This window comes from Dipodomys ordii, unplaced genomic scaffold (assembly GCF_000151885.1).
Source record: "Dipodomys ordii isolate 6190 unplaced genomic scaffold, Dord_2.0 Scaffold56, whole genome shotgun sequence".
In the NCBI taxonomy this organism is placed as follows: Eukaryota; Metazoa; Chordata; class Mammalia; order Rodentia; family Heteromyidae; genus Dipodomys; species Dipodomys ordii.
In genome coordinates, this window is record NW_012267272.1 from 9178897 (window position 1) to 9200552 (window position 21656).

At 47.0% G+C, this 21656-nt stretch overlaps 3 protein-coding genes across 5 annotated transcripts in view; all 3 read left to right on the plus strand.

The window, feature by feature from the left end:
• Positions 1-4677: 4677 nt before the first annotated feature.
• Gstk1 (glutathione S-transferase kappa 1) lies at positions 4678-10619 on the plus strand. Its single transcript, XM_013021714.1, has 8 exons — positions 4678-4838; positions 5296-5377; positions 5525-5653; positions 6001-6101; positions 6240-6275; positions 8394-8510; positions 8885-8978; positions 9283-10619. The coding sequence occupies exons 1-8, from the start codon at positions 4767-4769 to the stop codon at positions 9330-9332; spliced, it is 681 nt and encodes a 226-aa protein (XP_012877168.1). The 5' UTR covers positions 4678-4766; the 3' UTR covers positions 9333-10619.
• An 8051-nt stretch (positions 10620-18670) lies between these two features.
• On the plus strand, positions 18671-21555 carry Tmem139 (transmembrane protein 139). Of its 3 annotated transcripts, XM_013021647.1 has the most exons (4): positions 18671-18682; positions 19054-19123; positions 19607-19878; positions 20098-21555. In XM_013021647.1, exons 3-4 carry the CDS (start codon positions 19625-19627, stop codon positions 20501-20503), a joined length of 660 nt encoding a protein of 219 aa, XP_012877101.1. In that variant the 5' UTR covers positions 18671-18682; positions 19054-19123; positions 19607-19624; the 3' UTR covers positions 20504-21555. The 3 variants fall into 3 exon arrangements, with proteins under 3 accessions (XP_012877101.1, XP_012877100.1, XP_012877102.1); XM_013021646.1 differs by lacking the exon at positions 18671-18682 and having other exon boundaries at positions 18908-19123; XM_013021648.1 differs by lacking the exons at positions 18671-18682; positions 19607-19878 and having other exon boundaries at positions 18908-19123.
• The window catches only part of Casp2 (caspase 2, apoptosis-related cysteine peptidase), a 16501-nt gene continuing 15804 nt past the window's right edge, over positions 20960-21656 (plus strand). Inside the window, exon 1 of the mRNA XM_013021581.1 lies at positions 20960-21457. Coding sequence (XP_012877035.1) covers positions 20960-21457 — 498 coding nt within the window. The remainder of the gene's footprint in view (positions 21458-21656) is intronic.

A 21656-nucleotide genomic window follows, 5' to 3' on the forward strand; every position in this document is an offset into this window, starting at 1 on the left:
TTGCCCATGATCCCTGATATTGTTTTGTTTCTGTTCCAGTCCATCTATACATACCACAGACCCATATCACTATATCCAATTTGTTGTTTACAATATAGACTTGCTAAATTTACCCCACACATACGCATATAAGACACAGAGGCTGGTCTCCAACTTTGATCCTGATCTCTACCTTCTGAGTAGCTGGGATTACAAACCTGAGCCACTGCACCCAGCTTCACAAAGGATTAAGCACACAAAAATCAATTCATGTGATTCACTGCATTACCAAAATAAAGTATATTATGATCTTCTTAATAGATATAAAAATTTTTTGAAAAGGCCAGTATTATTTCATGACTAAAATTAATAACCTCATTAAATAAAAACTTGATTAAAAACCTGCACTCATAACCTCATATCACATTATATTGTGTAGACAATCCTGTCTATGTCATAAATTCTTCCAAATGCTGAGTCAGGGCTTGCTCATTTGCAAAACAAGGATATAAGCTTGAACTATTCTCCACAGAGATTGTACTATTAGACACTCCCACTGATTACTTAAGAACGTTCACCAACACTGAGTCATCAGACTTTGATCTTGGTGAGGTTGATAGATAAAACCAAATCAATGTAGATTTAACTGACATATTTCATAATGTATGAACAAGCAAGAGCTTTTTAAAAATTCATTGAAAAGCATCTAAAGTTTATTCCTGTGAATTTTTTATTTTCACTTGCCCATTTCCCCACTGGGTTTCTTTTCCTTTAATACACTGAACTTTAGCTGTTTCCTCCCCAGGATAAGTAAAGTGAGCTTTTGACTCAGAGAATGTTTTTTAATCAGTCTTTATGTAACTTACTGGATTTCCCAAGCAGATTTCTTAAAAACTTGAATACTACTGGATGTGTCAACCATTTAAGTTTCTCCACCTGGCATTACAGTTAGTAGGGCTGTCCATACTTCCAATTTTTATGACTATTTTTATAAATATCTATTTTTAACAACTAAATACTGGATCTGTTTAGAGATCTTCCAAGTATAAGACCTCACAAAAGGCCCCAACTACATGTTTAAACATCTCAGTTGCTAAAATGCCATTTATTCAATAATGCATCTTGGACTTATTTGAAAAAGCAACTTATTTATTTGTGCCAGTATTTCTTGTTTCAACAATTCTGATCAATATCTAGGGTTCAACTAAACAAGCAAGAAGCCAATAGCCTGTGGCTAACTCTGTGCTTCCTGTGAAAAGAATTGCAGCCTAACTTACTACAGAAATAAACTAAAAGCTAGGAATCTCCTCCTATCTCAGCCAACCACACAAGTCCAATCATAGGAGTCTCGTCCAATCACAAACAGCCTAGCTTCAGCAGCCACAATCCACTGATCACACTCTGTTCAAATGAAAACTCACACTACAAATGTGGGCTGCATTGATCAACTCAAAGGGGTGACATGAATTAAGATGCGAAATAATAATAATAATAAATGGAGTATGCAAAAGGAGAATGGGGATTTTATGGTATAGAACCTTGATAGTGGGTCCACTTTACCCAGCTGATCAACTTTGTCATCATCACAAGTCATGTTGATATTGTATACTCTCTGGTGAGATGTGAGGAGAAGAGCATCTCACCACCATGGTATTCTCCAAAATCCATAACTCCAGACTACTCCCGAGAGAATCTCAGTCAAATCCAAGAGGAGAAAGCATTCTACAAACTAGCTGACCAGTATTTTCAACAGTATCAAGATTATAAAACACAGACCAAGAAACATTCATAGATAAGAGGAAACTAGTAAAAAGAACATTAGTGAGAAAACTGGAGGAATCTGAATAAAGTCTGCAATTTAATTAATAGCAATGTAGCAATGTTAATTTTTTAGTTTTTATTATACCACATCTATGTATTATTCACATTAGGAGAAGCCAGGGAAAGGAGTTTTCAGGAATGCTTTTCTCAAGTCCCAAACTATTTCCAAATATGTTTTTAGAAACAATTCATCTACTTTTAAAGCAAAACCTTATACTTCCATGTTGAATTATTTCATGCATACTTTCAAGTTAATATTACAAGAGAAAAACAAAGGTACAATTGTTCAGCTTCAGTAGTCGTTAACCAATGAATTTACAAATGGGTATCATTTCTCATTTCTATTTTGTATGTTCTACTCAGTCAGTGTAATTCAGTGTTATGTTACTTTAACAAATATTGATATAATCAGTTTATAAAGAGAAAAGGTTTACTTGCTTTGACGTTGGGGTATCCATCTATATTTGGTGATTCTATTGTTTGGGGAAGTGTCTGAAGCATGGCACTACCATCACAGAGGGGGTAGAAGGTGAAGCCTTCTCAAGGCCAGAGGCAAAGAGAAGCAGATCACTTCTACAGTCCCTTCTAGGGCATGCTCCAATCACCTTCACCAGTGATGACCTTCACCAAACACCCTTTTTAAAGTTTCTACCTCTTACCATGGCTGCTATTCAGATTGTGTAACTCTTTTATTTGTGCCAGTGTTGGGGTTTGAACTCAGGGTCCATGCACTGTACCTGAGCCTTTTCTCTCAAGGCTGGTGCTCTACCACTTGAGCTATACCTCTACTTCCCGCTATTTGGTGTTTAACTGTAGACGAGAGCCACAAGGACTTTACTGCCCCTGGCTTTGGACTGAAATCCTCGGTAGGTAGGATGATAGGCACTGCCCATTTCTTTGGGACAGAGCCTTTAATGCATGGGCCTTTGGGAGACATTACAGAGGAGTCTATAGCATATTCCATGTGGAGGTACTGGCTTGATCTTGGTACTCTCATAGTCTAGAACTATTTCCTAATGAATATAAGTGAGCAATGGAATCTGTTCTGTGCTTTCTCATTTATAAAATAATTTTAATTCAATTAAATGTGATTCTTTATATATCATTGTAGTAAATACAGACTCAGCTAACAGGGTGTATTCGCAAACCCAAGTTCCCCACTATTCCTGTAAACATTGCTATAGTGAAGTTATCCCAGCCCTGACTAGCCCTGTCTCTTTCAGTCTCTCCAAAAAAAAAAAAAAATGTAAAAATGTCCTTCACTTTACTGCCCATTTAACTTGCGTCTCTGATCTTTAATCAGAGGTAGCACATGTCTGACATACCAGGTGTTAATTGTAACTTATTTTCAAGATTTGTGGTGGGTTTTTTTCGAAACTCTGCTAAGCTCTTCTCCAGGTTGCAGTAAGTAGATGGAATAGGACCGTTACTCAGCCAAAGTTTCACTTTCCAGTACTCCACTGTGTTCTGAAAAGAGTAAATGGAAAATTCCAGAAACACACACTTAAAAACGTGAAGTTCTGAGTGTTTCTGCGTCTGTATCATGACTCCCTTCCAGGGAGGCGAATCACTCCGCCATTGGGGGTATCTGCTCTGTGTACGCTACCGCCTCCGGGTCGGTGTCTAATCTGGTGACCAGACCAAACCTGGCAGTGCTGGATTCCAGCGCTGGTAACCCTTGGAGCCCGTACGCGGCGGGGGCTGCACAGCACTCGGTTACCTTGATCATCTCTAAAGCGCTAACTCACGCACTAACGCGCGCCCCCCGCGTGCACGTGCGGGCCCGGGGCTGCCCAGGGCCGCTCCACCCGTCCGCGCAGGGTCCGGGCGTACGGAAGGGCTCTCCCCCGGTCTCGGGTAGGAGCCGCCGCGGGGCGCCGCGGGACCTGAGGGGCTTCTCCCCCCCGGTCCGCGAGGTTCACGCCAGCTCACTGTACGCTCGCGCTCGCTGGAGCGGCGGCGCCTTCCGGCCCCGCACCTGCCCTGTCCCCCCGGCCCGGGACAGAGCTCCCGAGAGAACTGACCAAAGGCGCGCAACCCGGGCAGAGGCTCCGAGAGCCTGTCAGACCGCGCACCCGCTCGGCACCGGACCCCACGCCAGAGCAGGGTGCGGAGTGCAGCCCCCGGCGCCCCCCACCGCGCTTCCCCTGGAACCCTGGACACGGTTCTGCTCCCACTCACGCAGGAGCTCGGCCCCGCGCGGGGGGGCCCGGGGCGGGGTCTCCGGAGGCTGCGCACTGGCGCGGAAGGGGGAGAGGACTACCTGTAAGTGCGACCGAACGGAGATGGGGCGGGGACTGCGCTGCCAGCGCGCTGGGGGCGGTGCCAGGGGCGGGGGGTGGAGCCTGCTGCCGGGGGCGACGTGTGCGCGCCGGGGGGCGGTGTCTCGCGCGGGGGGCGGTGCCAGGGGCGGGGGGCGGAGCCTGCTGCCGGAGGAGATGTGTGCGCCGGAGGGGCGGTGCCAGCGCGCCGGGGGGGCGGTGCCAGCGCACCGGGGGCGATGTGTGCGCGCCGGGGGGCGGTGCCAGGGGCGGGGACGGAGCCTGCTGCCGGGGGCGATGTGTGCGAGGCCGGGGGGCGGTGTCTCGCGCGGGGGGCGGTGCCAGGGGCGGGGGGCGGAGCCTGCTGCCGGAGGAGATGTGTGCGCCGGAGGGGCGGTGCCAGCGCGCCGGGGGGGCGGTGCCTGCGCACCGGGGGCGATGTGTGCGCGCCGGGGGGCGGTGCCAGGGGCGGGGACGGAGCCTGCTGCCGGGGGCGATGTGTGCGAGGCCGGGGGGCGGTGTCTCGCGCGGGGGGCGGTGCCAGCGTTCCGGGGGCGGGGCATGCCTCTAGGGGGCGGTGCCTGAGTGCCGGGGGCGGTGCCCGTCGCCGGGGGCGGTGTCTGCGCGCCCGGGACGCAGGGACCTGGAGCAGTTAGCTGCTCTTCCGTGGCCTGACTTTCCCGTGTTTTCACCTGCCGCGGCAGCATGGGGCCCGGGCCGCGCACTCTGGAGTTCTTCTACGATGTGATGTCCCCCTACTCCTGGCTGGGCTTCGAGGTGACCTGGGGGACAGGGGAAGACTGGCCGCGGCCTGGAGGGCGGAGGCACCGGGAGCGCGGGGCGCCCCCTGAGCAGAAGTCTGGAATTCTGGCGCAGCCCTGGGGGGTGGGGGGGCCGTGGACAGGCAAAGTGCGCCCCGGCTCAAGGTCACCTTGTGCCATCGCCGGTTCCGAGTCGAGCACTCACCCCCCCCAAGACAGGGCAGCCTCGGGGTTCAGAAGAGAACAGGGGTTGGATACACCAAGAAGCCGAGGGGGGATCCACGGCTACCACCAGCCTCTGACGTCAGTGTGGGGGTCGGGGTGCCAGGCAGGATGGAACCCGTCCAGTGGTGCAAAGGTTTGGGGATCCGGAGGAGCGAGTTTGTCGCCCTTTGCTCTGGGCCCTGTCACTTTCTCCGAAGTCTTTCTGGAGTCTTGCACACACTGGCTCTCCTTTGCCTCCACGCGGACAGGTCCTGTGCAGATACCAAAAGCTCTGGAACATCAAGCTGAAGTTGCAGCCCACCCTCCTCGGGGGCGTCATGCGGAGCAGCGGTAGGAAGGGGGAGACCTCTGAGGAGCGGGTGAGAGGCTGCGAGGAAGGGGCTGGTAATCTGCCCTGTGGGAGATCCCCAGGGCGGATCTGCCAACCCTGAGACCCTCGAGTTGCCTCTCACCAACTTGCCCAACTCTCCACACCAGGAAACCAGGCGCCGGGTCTGTTGCCCGCCAAGGCCCGGTACATGAAAGGTGACCTTAATCTCCTGAAAAGGCATTTCCAGGTGCCCTTGAATTTCCGCAACGATTTCTTCTCTGAGGTTGTTCCAAAAGGTAAAGAGGTGGGGTGCGGCTGGGGAATTGGGGCAGCAGTGATCAGAGCAGGTGACTAAAGGGCCAGGAAGCAGGGGCTTGCTCGGAAGACTAACTCAGGCTAATCTAAGCGTTGGTATGGGAGAAACGTTCTTGGTGACATATGGAGAAGCCAAGCAGGGCAAGTCAGTTATGAACAGTTTTGTGAAAGGCCACAAGTGAGTGAGCCTGGGAAAGCCAGCACCTGGGGTGAGCTGGCCCTCCCTCCCTCTGTCTGAATACTTGCGAGAGAAGCCCTACCCTCTAGTGTCTGTGTGCAAACCTCCCCTCCCTGCCCCCTTACTCTTCTCCCCACCTCCACCCCGCAGGAACCCTGGCAGCCATGCGATTCCTCACCGCAGTCAACATGGAGCAACCACAGATGCTGGAGAAGGTGTCCAGGGAGCTGTGGATGCGCATCTGGTCACGGGTGAGGGCTTGGCTCTGGGAATCTGCCATTGGGAAGTTTGGATGGTGGCCTGACTTTGCCATGCCACTTTCCAGAGGGAGGGCCCAGCCATCCTGCCTCCTGACAGTGTTTTCCTGCTGAGTGTTCTCTTCTTCCCAGAATGAAGACATAGCTGCACCCCAGAGTATGCTAGAGGTAAGTACTGCAGCCCCACCCATGGCGGTCCTAGAGACTATGGCAACTGCTGGCCTTTGGGGATAAAGCAAAGACTCATTTTCATAGTGTGTGGGAAAGGTCATAGAGAGAAAGAATGTCTGTGTTTGAGAGGGCAAATGAATGCAAAGCTGGCACAAAGAGGATTCTCAAAAGAATTTCCCACCAAGCTATGATCCTAGTTACTCAGGAGGCTAAGATCTGAGGTTGGAGGTTAGAAGCTTGTCTAGGCAGACAAATCTGAGAGACTCTTACCTACAACCAATCACCAAAAAAAAAAAAAAAAAAGCCAGAAAAAAAGCTAGAAGTGTGTGTCTCAAGTGGTAGAGCCTTGAGCAAAAGTACTAAGCAGGGCCCCTGAGTTCAAGTACCAGCACCAAAAGAATGAGGGGGGAGGGGGATTTCTCAGAGGCTTAAAGTGTAGCTCAGTGTTAAGATTGCGAGCTTAGAATGCATAAGGAAAAGATGATCAACTTTGCAAAACCCCAGATGCAGGTAGAACCCAGCCTCCAAAGACTCCAACACAAACCTCACCAACAGATGCAAAGTGGAAAGCAGGAGACTAAAAAGACCTAGAAACGATAAGGGCCTGGTGCCAAAAATTATACAGACAGAAATGGCAGCAAATTGAAAGTGCTCAAAACACCGAAATCCATGTAGAGACAAGAGCTTCAGATAAAAAATGTTCAGTCAGGAAATTCGAAACAATACTTGTCTTCTAGTTTACAGGAGAGAGGTAAGGTATATTCATGTGTAATACATGAAATGGTAAACCATACCAAAGTTAAATGTGCAGAGAATGGTTAGTATATCTTCTGTGTCTTTATTTCATCAGAAAATAAGCATAATTTTATTTAACACTTTCCATGACACTTTTAACTATTTTTTGTATGCCAGTCCTGGGGCTTGAACTCAGAACCTGTACACTTTTTACTCAAAGCTGGTGCTCTATCACTTGTCTAGCTTTTTGGTGGTTGGAGATAAGAGTATCACAACTGGGCACTATAATTATAGCTGCTCATGAGGCTGAGATCTGAGGATCACAGTTTGAAGCACGCCCGGCAAGAAAATCTGTGAAACTCTTTATGTCCAGTTAACTACCAAAAAAGCTGGAAGTGGAGCTGTGGTTCAAGTAGTAGAATACTTGAGAAAAATGCTTAAGGACAGTGCACAGACTCTGAATTCAAGCACCGGAACTGGTGTGCACGCTTTCAGCCTTCTGTGTAGCTAGGATTATAGGCATGAGCCTACCATGCTCATTTTTAACTTTTTGAAAGTTACATTTCCATATAACATCCCACATACTAGCCTTATTTTTGCTCACTTGTCCATTCCTTTATGCTGAACATTTCATCTGAGACTCAAATCTCTGATTTAACCTGCCATAGACAATCGTCCCTTAGCATAAACTTCATGACCTCCAGAAGAAGGACATCAAGTCTCAGTGCTCCACTTAACACTAGCCTTACCAGAAGTACCCAGTGCCAACCCCACCCCCTAGGGCTCTGATGTTCTCTAGAGAATGCCCAACCTGGGGTTGGCATTTTTTCAATTTGGAGATTGTAATCTGCAACCAAAGTTGCAAACCACTGATCCAAAACTTCAACAATCACCCTTAAATGGAAACCTTTATCATTCTCTTAAAACCTGGCAGGTGACTAGTGTCATGATCCCCTCCCACAATCCAGAGGAGTTAGAACCCAGTCCTTGATTCCACACAGCAAGAGATATTTAGGAATTCTGGGAGGTAGAAAGGAAATCACTTGGACTTGGAATCTAGCATTGCTACTGACAAGCTCTGTACCTGTTGAGCAGGTGATGTGTTCATTTTATCTCTTGTGAAAGGAGTAGGTGAGTCCAGCTAGTCTCTGTCCTCTGGAATTCAATTACCTGTGTCTGTAACTCTGTGCCCCTGCTCTTTCTACTAATCTCAAGACTCTGAGGCAGGGAGACATTTTCTCTTGACAAGAATAGACTGTCACTTAGGGGTGGCTGAAGGCCTTACCAGGAAAACTTGAGGACAGAGAAGGAAAAGACTAGAGCTTTTGCACACAGTGTGGACACAGCGTGGACACAGCTGTGCTCTCTGCCATCTCTTAGGCTGCAGAGAAAGCAGGTTTGTCTGTAGAGCAAGCCCAAAACTTTCTGAAGAAGGCATCCACAGCAGAGGTGAAGAACAAGCTCAAGGAGACCACTGAGGCAGCCTGCAAATATGGGGTGAGAAACTGCTTCCAAGTCCCACCCTGAAGGTAGGGACTGTAAGTGTGAGGCCCTTCACTCGCTCCCCAAAGTCCCCTCCTCAGTATGAGTCCTCCTCAGTTCTTCCAAACAACCCACTTGCTTCTCCTCTACCTGAGCCCAAGAAGGGAAGGGAAGAAAGGGAGGTGGAGGGTGAGACAAGAGCCAAAGGCTCTGTGCTACCGAAGCAAAAGAGGAACCCGATCCCATGAAGCCTCTTGGCAAAGATCCCTTTGTTGGTTTTCCTTCTGTACCAGCACCCCCCAACACACACGTGTTGCCTGGAACTCCCACCCACCCCCCATACACACCTGCTGCAGCACCTTCTCTCTACACTCTACTGTTCTCTGCAGGCCTTTGGGCTCCCTACCACTGTGGTCCATTTGGATGGTAAAACCCACATGTTATTTGGCTCTGACCGCATGGAGGTGCTAGCATACTTGCTGGGTAAGTTCAAGTTTCTATTCTGGGCCTTGATACCCACGCTTACTCCTGCTGACCAGAAGGAAGTGTTCAGAACAAGTTCTTAGCACTTCCAACAAGGAAGCAGTGCTGTTCAAGGCTGGATGTCAGGGTGGGGAGAAGGGGTGGGGGCAGGGGTGACTTCCTACTCCAAAGGAGAGAGGGAAGGCTTCTGGATCCTGAAGGCAAGCCTTGCGCATTCTAGAAAGCCCTAGGGCTCTGTGGGACCATCACACTGTTCACATAACCTGTGAACAGTGTGTGGACCTCTCTAATTTTCTCTATCCAGGAGAGAAGTGGATGGGCCCTGTGCCTCTAACCCAGAGTGCCAGACTCTAAGACTGCAAAGTGCTGGTATAAACCAGCAGGACACTGGCTTTGCCCCTCCCCCTCCCCCTTGGTGCACTGGGTTTTGGGTATCTCTTCTGTGGCCCCAGGGGCAGTCTCTTCTACCTACCCCTACCAATCATCCACCATTAGCCATGGCTGCCTTTACTTCTGCACCTTCCCAAGTGCCTTTTGGAGAATCCCACATTCTGCTTTCCCACAAAATAAAGCCCATGCCAATCAATAAGCAGAAGATGTCTGGGTCAAGGTCTGCCCTGATACTGTTGGTGTACACTTGTTCCCGTAGTCGTATTTGTCCTGCTCCAGGGGCTGGGGCAAGAACGCTTGCCAGACTCTCAGCCCTCTCAGTCCATGGTGGACGGATGTGTGTGAGGCACAGGAGACAGTCCCCATTTCTCTTACTTAGAAACCCAGGGATCTGTGTCAGAGACAGAATACTAAACCCCATGAACTTACCAGCCAAGCAGCTTGCCACCTGACCAGCCACAGTGATGATGGTACCAGGGCTGGGACCAGAAACCCAATAAGAGGGGGAGCCAGTGGAGGGGGCCGGAGTATGGCCCAACTTGTGCCCAAATATTTAAGCCAGGCCCAGTTACAAAGACCAATAGAACCAGAACAAAGTTAGTACACAGAGACTTGGGAAAGGTCCTCACCCCTTCCTAGTTCTCGGTTCCCTCACCAAGCAGATGCTGAGAACACCCCTGAGCCCCTGTCTCTGACCTTTTATAACCCAAGTGCCCTCCAAAGTACTTTAGCTTTCGCATCCTCCAACCCAGTTGTGAAGCACTATCCAAAGTTAGGGCTTCCGTCAGTGCCAGCGTACATTCATCAGAATCCTGAGTTCCTGAGTTTCCATTGCGCATTCACTACTGTGGGAAGAGTTCATTCTGAAACTGAGATCATATTGGCACACCTGTCTGGAACCAAGTACAGAGCCTTCAGTAGTGCTGGAAGCCTTGAACAGCCGATGCCATCTTCTCTTTGCCCCAGGAGAAGAACCAGAGCCCATCCCATCTGTGTTCTTCCTCTCACTCCTTTTTCCATGATTCCTACATCACCCAGGACTTAAAACCTGTATTCTCTATGCCACAAGTACATTTCCAGGTTAACTCCTCCCTTTTTCAAAGAAGTTAATACCATAAAATGATGGGAAAATTGTCCAATCTTTACAAAGTTAAGAGGCAAGTTAAAACAAAGTAGAGGTCCTTGTAGACAGAAGCTGCTGGAGCACAGTGAGTGTAGGAAGTTTTACGAATAAAGATCATTCTCTCCACACTGTGGCTTTTGGTGTTTTTTTTTTAATTTCAAAAATTGTGATGAGGGCACCAATGGTTCACACATGTAATCCTAGCTACTCTGGAGGCTGTGATATTAGGCTCACAGCTCAAAACCAACCAAAGTAGTCAAATCTGAGAGCTTCTTATCTCCCACCAAAAAGCCAGATGTAGAAATGTGGCTCAGTGGTGGAAAAGCAGTCTCAAACAAAAATGCTGAGAGGTCCTAAGTTCAAGTCCCAGTACTGGTACAAAAAAAAGTGACCCAGCCAAAAAAAAAAAAAGTGTGACCACACAGCTGGGTACTATGGATGAATCATGCCCTGTAATAGCTACTCGAGAGGCTGAGAATAGCAGGATCACAGTTGAAGGGCCCCTTTTAACCCATAGCTAAGCAATCTGTCAATCTGTCATCCTAAGCTACATAGGAGGTTGAGATTGGTTCCAAGCCAGCCAAAGTAGAAGTCTGAGAGATTCCATCTCAACAGAAGAAAGCTGGACACAGGGGTGTTCAGTAAGATCAACTCATCTTTTATTTTGTATTTATTTAGGTGAGTAGGCAATGGGACTGGGGCTTGAACTTAGGGTCTGGGCACTGTCCCTCAGCTTTTTCCATTCAAGGCTGTGCTCTATCATTTGAGCCACAGCTCCACTTCTGGCTTTGTTGCTGGATAATTGGACAGTTTCATGGACTTTCTTGCCTGGGCTGGCTTTGAACTTTGATTCTCGGACCTAAGCCTCCTGAACAGCTAGGATTATAGGCATAAGCCTGGGGCTCAGCTCTATTTGTTTTTATATTAAATATTCTAAAAAATAAAAGCACATTTATATGTCATATATTAGAATATATACATATTAGTTATAATTATTCATAAGTTATACATAATTAGTTATGTATTATAAATTAGTTCTAATGTCCCTTAGAAATTAACTTTAAAAAAGAAATAGCCAGGGCTGGGAAGGTGGCTCAGTGGTAGAGCACTTGCCTTGCATGCCTGAGGCCCTGGGTTCAATTCCTCAGCACCACATAAGCAAAAAGAAAAAAGCTGGAAGTGGTGCTGTGGCTCAAGTATTAGAGTGCTAGTCTTGAGCTGAAGAGCTGAGGGACAGTGCCCAGGCCCAGAGTATAGGCCCCACGACCGGACCCAAAAAAAAAAAAAAAAGAAAAGAAAAAAAGAAAAAGAAAAAAGAAATAACCAACCCTAAATAATTAACTATAAAAGAGAGTTGGAAATTATTTACATGTTGAAAGATTTCATGACTGCAGTTTCATGTGATACCATTACAACAGTGATTTATTTCCACTACCAAGAGTTTTCTTTGTGTATGCTAATATTTATTTCTTACATCTAAATTTGAAGTAAACCTCAAATACATAAGTCAACATTCTGAAAATGTTCCCATCTCTAGAGAAAAATTCTACTTCCTTTTTCAGCTCAGTCTCTTTTCAAAGGGGTGGCTGATTCTAGAATCTGCCAGACTCAAAAAAAAAAAAAAAGACTTGTAAAGGGAGTGAAAAGATTTGTGCCAGAGAAAGGCAGCTGAAAGAGAATGAAAGTATCAGAAGATGATCATGAGTCCTGAGTCAGTACCTATTCACTGCTAACCAATAAATGATAGGCAGGCATTTATTCAATCAATTCTGCAGGCTAATTACTGAGACAACATTAAGGCCTATTCCCTCCCTGGTGCATTCCTGACCCCACCCTTCCCGGTGTTCAGTCCCTCCTCTGAACTGCTGTACCTTGCTCCCAGCACTCGTCACTGTTTACCTTGTCTTTCCTCTCTGGACAGTAAGTTCCCTACAAGTATGATGCCTTTCTGACCCACTGTATGCACTCTAGAGCATCCACATAAGCAAGCGCAGAATGAAACAATTTCCTCCACCTAAATCTGACACTTTCTGCAAGTGTGGGGATGCGCAGGTCCTCCTGCAATGTCAGTGACACTCCTACAATGTGGGAGAGAGATCTGGCTTCTTTGGAGGATAATTTGGCCCTCCTTAAAAAACTTCACCTCATTTGTATATGTGAATGACACAAATGGAAAGATTGTCATTGCAGAGCCAATAATGATGCAGATCTGTAAAATCTAAGTAGTGGGTATAAGTCAATTATTTTCTGTATTTTTTTACAGTACTGGGGAACAAATACAGTGCTTTACACATCACTAAACTACAGTCTCAGGCCAGTTTTTTCTATGTTTTTAATAATTAATAATAAATTAGCCTATATATGTTGGTAAGAACTAATCTTCAACATATATTGTTAGATGAAAAAAGCAATATAAAAGACAGTAATAAACCAAGAATGGATACCTCATGACTGCAGTCTTAACTTCTGAGGAGCATGAGCTCTTAGAATCAAGATTTGAAGCCAGCCCTAGAAGGAAATTCCATGAGATTCTTATTTCCAATGAACCACCACACTAGAAGTGGAGCTATAGCTCACATGATAGGGTGTTAGCTTTGAGGGAAAAACAAAAACTAAGGGACAGCACTCAGGCCCTGAGTTCAAGCCTCAGTACTGACACAAAAATAAAATTAAAAGGAGTAATTATGGTATACTTCCAATTGTATTCAAAGAAACTCTATGTATCACTTTTTGTTTTTCTTTTTCGTGGTATTTCAATCCTTTTAAGTATTTAATTTATACTCTCATTATAGATTATGTTTACTTAACTATAATAACTATATTTTAATCATGTATATATACTTATCTACACAACATTGATACTTTCTCAGATACTGTCATTAATCATTATTTAAGTCTTTCAAATTCTTTATCTCTCTATCACAAAATTCTGAAGGCACAAGCCAAATGTGATACCTCTCCTTGGTAGATATCCTTACAAGATTAGCATAGGGAGTGTGTACAATGTAAACACAACAGAGTGCCACACAGTGAAATTGGTTCCCCGTCACAGGATGTTGCCCCCTGCTGGTCTCATACAGATGTGCTCATTAAATCCAAGCCATAAATTTCTGCTGCAGTTCAACAGGCTACAGGAAGGAGCAGGATAAGAAAGGGGTGATAAGCATAGACTTATTTTCACTGATTTACAGTTTAGAAACTGAAGCTCAGAAAGGTTATATAACTTACCCAAGGTCACACAACTAGGAAGTGGTGGAATTGACATCTGAAGCTCAGTTCAACCATCACCAAAATACGCACGTGCCTAACCCCAATACCTCCCGTTTGCTGGTATTTAGGGACATGTGCACACAGGACTCTGGCCATCATCAGCAGGCATTTCCTACAAAAACAATGCTTTTGTTGTTGTTGTTTTGGTTACTTAGCAACCACACTCACATTCTCAAATTTCAGAATAGCTTTTGGCAGCTTTGTGCTAAATACCGGAGCTTGATTGGCTGCCTGAATCCTGTTCACTCCATTCTTTCCTAATGAGCATTGTACAATATGAAAACCAGAAGTGATGGTGATACCATGTATTATTTATCCTTCAATATCAAAGGACTTATGGAAGCAACAAGGTGGTTAATGAACAGAAAAATACAGTCAGATTAAAAGGTCAAGACTCTGAGTTTGTTTCTAAACTAAACAAATACGCAATGTAAGTGATAAGCAGATTTACTCTGAATGCTTGTTACCAAGGAGCCAATGAGGTAATGTATGTGAGCCTAATCATAGTTTCAACACAGAAATGGGTTATTGTCTGTGACCCTCATGATTCCTTTAAGCTACCTGCTTTGGATTCTACAGCTCTTAAGTCTTAATTAACAATCTGAGACAGACTCTGCAATCTTCATTTTCCCATCTTGCTGAATATCAATAGCCTTACTTTATCTTCTGATAGTCTCCATTATTGTCCTCAACATCTGAAGATCAGCCTTCTATTAAGATGCCAAACAATGAGGAAAATCACAACTAACCAATTCTTCAGGGAAGATCAGAGCAATGATGACACTGTATCATAACCATTTTGCTAAGTTGTCATTAGAAAGAGCAGCCAAAATGACTGGAGGGAGAATGACACAGTAAGAGGCAGGGATCTGGCAGGCTGGGACTGTGGGTTAAAACCTTGACTTCATCCCTGCCACCTAGGTTCTATTATGACCTGAGAGTGTGACAGTCTATCTTGGCATAGTCAAAGGTGACAACTTGTCCTGAGCTGGCTACCCAGAACCAAGAGAAGCCTCGACCACCAAACCTCCAAGCCTCCTATGGGCAGCCCTGACCTTTATTAGTTGGTCTGTAACTTGATTGGCAAACCTCCACAACTCAGACCTCCAAAAGCTCCAAAGCTCCAAAGGGTAAGGCTTTCCTTTTCCTTCCTTCCTCCTTCTCTGCAGGCCTCTCCACTCTCCACAGGCCTGCCCTGCTCTACTCCAGTGGAGGCCTCTCCACAGGCCTCTCTAGAAGCCTCAGGCCCCTCCACAGACCTGTTCTGATCTGCTTCGGTAGGCACTTCTTGCTGTCTTTCTCCCCACCATCTCTCTCTCCGCCCCCCCCACCTCCCTGCTGGTAATACACAGCCTCTATATATAGGCTGTGCCCCCTCCCCCACTCCAATGGGTCTAACAGTCTCAACCACCACTCAGCCCCTCCCCTAAGCTGCCCACTCTCCAACCACTTCTTGACAGCTCTTGAAAGCCCACCCCATGGGGTGATGATCTCAGCCTCTTGATGCCCAGCCCCCTCCAGTGGGCCAGGCCCTTGGGGCCCCACTGGTTATTACAGTTCCCTAAGTTTCTGACCCCATTTGTAAAATGTACATAATCATACAGACTATCTCCTATGATATCATGCACATTTTACTTTCTTAATTTGCATATGTAACACAGTGAACAATGTACACCAAACATACTACAATTTAAAGTAGACTCTGATTCAGAAACACACACACACACACACAAATCACAGAATAGAAGTAAGCACACTGTACAGCAGGCATCCACGTCTCACCTGTAGCCTGGCAGTCCTCTCCTCTTCTCCTAGAACATAGTGAGGTGGGAACAGCAGGCACAGGGGAGCTAGTGGGTCTCCTTGACAAATGGGCACAGAGGACCTAGTGAGTCTCCAGAGATGTAGAAAGTAAAACGACAGAGTTATACATTCATATTTGGCTATGGATACCAAGTTGAAGAATTTTAAAAAGGTAAAACTTTTGAGAAATGTTCAGTCATTTGTATTTAAGGCAATAGAGGCTTACATATCAATATCTATCAAAAATGGTATACTGTACAATTTATCCTCCTTTCAGAATTCATAATTTGACCCCCAAAAGAAGGAAAAACTACATATAAGAAGCCCTCTCTCTATATATATATCTATTTTTAATTTTATTTATTTATTTTTTTTGTCGGTCATGGAGCTTGAACTCTGGGCCTGGGCACTGTCCCTATGCTCTTCAGCTCAAGGCTAGCACTCTACCACTTGAGCTACAGCACCACTTCCAGTTTTCTGGTGGTTTATTGGAGATAAGAGACTTTCCTGCCCGTGATGGCTTTGAACTGCGATCCTCAGATCTCATCCTCCTAGGATTACAGGCGTGAGCCACGGGCACCCAGCCTTCTGCATTATTTTTGAATAGCTTTATTGAGATATAATTCACCCTTTGGAAGTGTGCAATTCAGTGAGGTTCTTTTTAGTTTGTTCATAGAGTTTTGAAAGCCTCACCAACATCTAATTCTAAACCTTTTTGGTCACTCCACAAAGAATCCCATTAGCAATTAATTACTCCTTCCTCCCTCCACCTCTGGTCCTAGCAACCTCTAACCTATTTTCTGTCTCTTCTGTCATCACTTTTAATGATCATAAAAATTAAATAGAATATTTGAAATTATAGCTTGTTTTGCTTTGCTTGTTAGAAATTACTTTAAGAGTGGAGCACATACATAAGCACAGAACAAGTACTTAGCATATGCAAAACTGTGGCACAAAGTAGGAAAAAGAAAGAAAAGTTACTATAATAAAGACTGTATCAACAGGTAAAATATATATTATCTAACATTTAAAACTTTTTTTTTTTTTTGGTTGGTGGGGCCTGAACTCTGGGCCTGGGCGCTGTCCCTCAGCTCTTCAGCTCAAGGCTAGTGCTCTACCACTTGAACCACAGCGCCACTTCCGGCTTTTTCTGCTTATGTGGTGCCGAGGAATCAAACCCAGGGTCTCATGCATGTAAGGCAAGCACTCTTCCCCTGAGCCACCTTCCCAGCCCCCATTTAAAACTTTTTAAAGATACAAAATGATGAAGATCCTTGACTAAAGTCTGGTTTGTATGTACATAGCCTGAGAGAAGCTATAAAACTTTTAAATGACCATGTTAACTATAAATAATTTTCTGTAACTTTTAAATATATTGTAACATTTAATTTTTAAAGAAATGCTATTTTTTAATCCATTTAAAATTCTTGGAACAAAGAATACATTAACTGTGCAGCCATAAAATCCTGCCTCTGATTTGGATCTAGTTCTTATTACAATCAACAAATCTACTGTACTCTCCTCTGTCAACCAAGACCTTAAAGCTACAAAGGTCCCAGCTCTCCAATCCTGCATAACTAATCCTCATACTGTAGAAACTCAGGTCCATACCCTTTGGTCTCTTGTCTCTCGCCTCCACTCCTCTCTCAATCCTTAACAAAACTAACTTATGACACAAACCAGTGAACCTTTGCCAATTTCCTTCTGCTCATATATTAAAGATCAAAACTCCTGATTCCAGCTATACTTTCCTAATAGTAAGTAAATGAACAAATATGAGCTGGATGCTGTGGTACAGGTCTATAATCACAACACACTCAGGAAGATGTAGCAGGGGGACCATGAATCTGAAACCATTATGGGCTACATAAGTTTGAAGTCATTCTTAGCTATATAGCTTGCTCTATATCCAAATGATGATGATGATGATGGTGAAGAAGAAGAAGATGAAGATTTTATTTGGTGTGAAGAAAATAACCAGCCCTCTTCCCATCCCCCACCCCCACTTCTACTTTGTATAATATACACTTCATGTAGACACTATGGCCTTATGTGTCTCTTCCTTATCTCCAAAGCAATCTGGGACTGAAGAACATAATGAAATTTCACCACCCCACACATGCTGCTACAACAACCCTGCCTAGCCCCCTCACAACTGTCCCTAAGGTTCCCAGGTTATAGTATATTTGTGCCTCATTGTCTACAGTTCCCATTGGTGTGTCACTGTTGATACTCTGAAGGAACAGAGCCAAGTTTGGCTCAAGGGCACCACCCCTCTCCATCTCCCCACAACTCCCTTACTTACGTGTTGCCTGGCCCACAACTACAGCGGCTCCTGGATCGGCAGGCATAGTGACCCATCTGTGACTCCTAGTGAGAGAATCTGTTCTACTGGGCAGTGCCCACCAGTGTCAAGAGCCATGTTCATTTCAGAGATGACTGGCATTTGTCACTTCCCTAGAGAAACTCTAAGTGGAAGAAAAGTAAGTAGACAGTAAAGTAGAATGCACTGGAAAAGACAGGAACAGAGGAAGAAAGGATTGCTGTGGTTGCACAATAAAAGCAGTTATGGCTTGGTGGGAAGGTAGATTTTGAAGAACCTAGTTAACCCAACCAAGAAGCACACACACACACACACACACACACACACACACACACACACAAAGAATCCGTGGAGCAGCAGCAGACACAGGGCACATATGGCCACAGCATAGTTCATCGTGTGCAAAACACAGAAGCAGAGTGTGATCAACAGAAATTCAGTAAGCTTCACCTCTGCTCCCAGTCACCTGGTTGATACAGGCAGGAAATAAAGTATTCAGGCAGATGGCTGTGATTACAAGGTACACTGAGAGGGGAGCGTGAAAGGTTACTTCTCACTTGGGTCCTAAGTACAAAGATCATGGAAGTTGGGGGGAGCCTCCTTATGAGGTTGGGTGGAGTAGAAATCAAGGTGCAGTAGCAGATCCAGCCTTGAAGAGAAAGTGGGAGGGAGGAAGAAGACTGGACAGGAAGAAGGGATTGGGGCAGAAGAGAGGGTGGGACCATTGGGCTCCGCCTCCTGCCCCTGCTCTCCTGCTGGCTGACCTGGTTTCTGCTGGACACCGGGTGGAGAAAGGTGAGCATTAACTGCTGGGGCCATGATCAGAGGCTGGAGACATCCCAGCAGTGGGGCCTCTTAGTACTCAGGGCTCAGGGAACTACTGAAAGGCTGGTTGGGGATTGGAGCTGTCTAAGAGTTGCTCTGTTTGGGAGAAAAGACAAGGCCTCTCCTGCCTCCATTCTCCTCCCCAGACCTTGGGCTGATTCCTGGCAGGAAACTTGAAATCTGAGGCTAGTGAATTGGGCGGATGGGTGCTGGGGTGTGTCTGTAAGATAGGGGGGTGGGGTAGAAGAGATGGGAAAGTCATGAGGGCCAGAACACCAGGCCTGAATTTTTCTTACTGAATTTTTCTTACTGAATTTTTCCATGGCTTTGTTGCATCGAAGTACACTTTCTCCTTCCAACCAAAGCACTGTCTGACTGGATGGTGGGGGAGATCAGAAGACTGGGGCAAGGGTAAGTGATACACCCTCTCCGCGTCTTTCTCCAAAAAGATCAGGCAGAGGGCCTCTAGACTAGGGAGGCCGGGGGTAGAAGTCCTTCTAGAGAAGTAATAGAGAAAAGGGCAGGGCCTGCCCTATTACCTGAATTCCAAAGATGCTATATGTATATCCTGAGGCTACAGGTAGGGTGGTTGTCACTGGATCCTGCATAGTGTAGAAAGAAGCTGAAAGGGAGGCCATAAGGAGCCATAAGAAGGCAGGCAGACAGACCATCACATGGTAAACCACGCAAGGGCTGGGAATCAGAACCTCTGGCCCGGTTCCCATGCTTTTCCAAATAACCTATACAGAATTATGGAACTGAAGGAGACCCTTGTTGGATTTGAAATTAAAGATCGTGCAGCCGAAACAGAGGAGTCTGCTATGCTGGTCTTGGTGTCTGACCCAACCATGAGGCCAAGGGCTGGTTTACACACAACCGTGTGTCTTTTTGCAGGTGCCCTGGGAAGGGGCCATGGTGCCAAGCCAGTTGTGGGGGAGACTGAAGAAACCATTTCTCTTCCTGAGCAGTGCCTCCCTCCTCCTGGGGCTGGTTTTGCTGGGTTCATGGCCAAAAGTCGCCCCTGCTGCATATTTCTTTCTCAGCCTGGCTGGCTGCTGCTTCTTTGCCTGTCTTCTGGCCTGTTGCCTGGAATGGGGGTTCCGGTCAATGCAAAGATCAGTACAGTCTATGCAGACAGAGAGCCCGGGGTCTTCAGGCAACGCACGGTGAGTTTAAGGGGCCAAAAGGATGTCAGGAATGTACTTTGAGCCCTGGCTCCCTCTATCTTTTTAGTTTCTGAGGCACAGACAACTTTCCTCTGTCACTGGTATCAGTGACAACAGGGGTCAGGGATCAGCAGAGTGGTCTTCTGTGACTAGCAAACAGGAAAAGCAAAAGGGGCTCCTTTCAGCCAGCCACTAGCAACCTTATTTCTCCTCCCTCAGGGACAACGCAGCTTTTGAGGTACCAACCTATGAAGAGGCAGTGGTGGTGTTGGAATCACAGGACCAGCCCCAACCGTTGGATCAACCACCTCCTTACAGCAGTGTTGTAATCATCCCAGGAGTTGATGGAGGACAGCCTAACCAACCAGACAGTTCTAGGACAGGCCGACTGGAAAGGCGAGTGGGCTCAGAGGGAACTATGACGCCGGCCAGAAGCCCTGGGAATGCTCTTATCAGCCTCCGACTGCGAGGACCACGAGTTGTGTCCACCGCTCCTGACCTGCAAAGCTTGAGGGTGACCCCCACCTCGGAACCTCATACTCCACCCCCTGCCTATGATGTCTGCTTTGCTCACCAGGATGATGATGATAATGTTTTCTATGAAGACAACTGGACAATCCCCTAGGTGAATCTACAGACATAACTATTTTTCCCAGCCCAGACTCAATCTCATTTGCTCAGCATTTCCTAGTGCCTACTATGTCAGGAACAGTTTCTGTCTGGACATCACAAATGGGGTTTTGAAGCCTGAGCAAAGGCAAGCTACGGTTTATCCCTAGGCAGTGGAGATGTTGTTGGCACAATTTAAATCTGGCAGCATCTGATGACCTACCACCCAATGTCCAGTATTTCTACTGTTAGACGGAGACTGAATGGTGAGGCGATGCAGAGAAGCTAGAGAAGGACTGCAGCAGCCTAGGAGTGACAGACAGCGTGTTACATCTGTTCCAGAAGCTGGGTCTCTTTTAGTCTGCCTGTCAGAGGGGTGGAAAACCTGCACAAGGACACGCTGCTGGTAAATCCCATAACCCCCTGAACTGCACAGCCTACTGTCCTTCAATACAAGGTGAAAACGCAAACCATGCCACCCGCACTGCTCTCAATCCCCGTCTTGGGCCAACGGCTGGGAAGGGATGGACTTCGAGGGCCAGTTGTGCCTATGGGCAAGGGAGGACCGAATGCGACCAAGAGAGCCCCGAGAAAGTCTGGAAAAGCACCGATCGGTGCTGGAAACCCAGACAAACACCAGCCTCCCGGGCTCTTGAGAACTTATCACAATTGGCGTAGCGGGAAGAGAGGGAGAAGCCCGAAGGGGCGGAGGCTGCAATTTCCGCGGGAATCGCCAGCCAATCGGATTCCCAAGCCTTCTCTTTTCCTGTCCCTTCCCGTTCCGTCCACCGCCTTTTCGGACCGCATTGGACAACGCTGGTTCCCAGAGAGCGTTCTGCGCTTGCGCACGGCAGGGGCGGGGAAGGCCTGCCTGGCGTGCGGATGGTTGGACACCTGCGCGGCGGACGTCGGGAGGCGGGGTGGGGACGCGGAGGAGGCCGCGGCCTCGGGTCTGTTTAGTTTGTGGGCGGTTCGCTCACACGCTGGGAAAAGCGGGCAATGGCGGCGCCGCGCGCGGGTTCCCGACCTGTCCTGCAGCAGAAGGGGCTTATGGCGGCTGACAGGAGGGGCAGGTGAGAGGGGCAATAGACCCAGGGGGCTTTAGTGGGGCCCGCGGGAGCAGGCCGCGGTCGCCGACGCGCAGCCCAGCCGGCCCCGGCCCTCGGAGC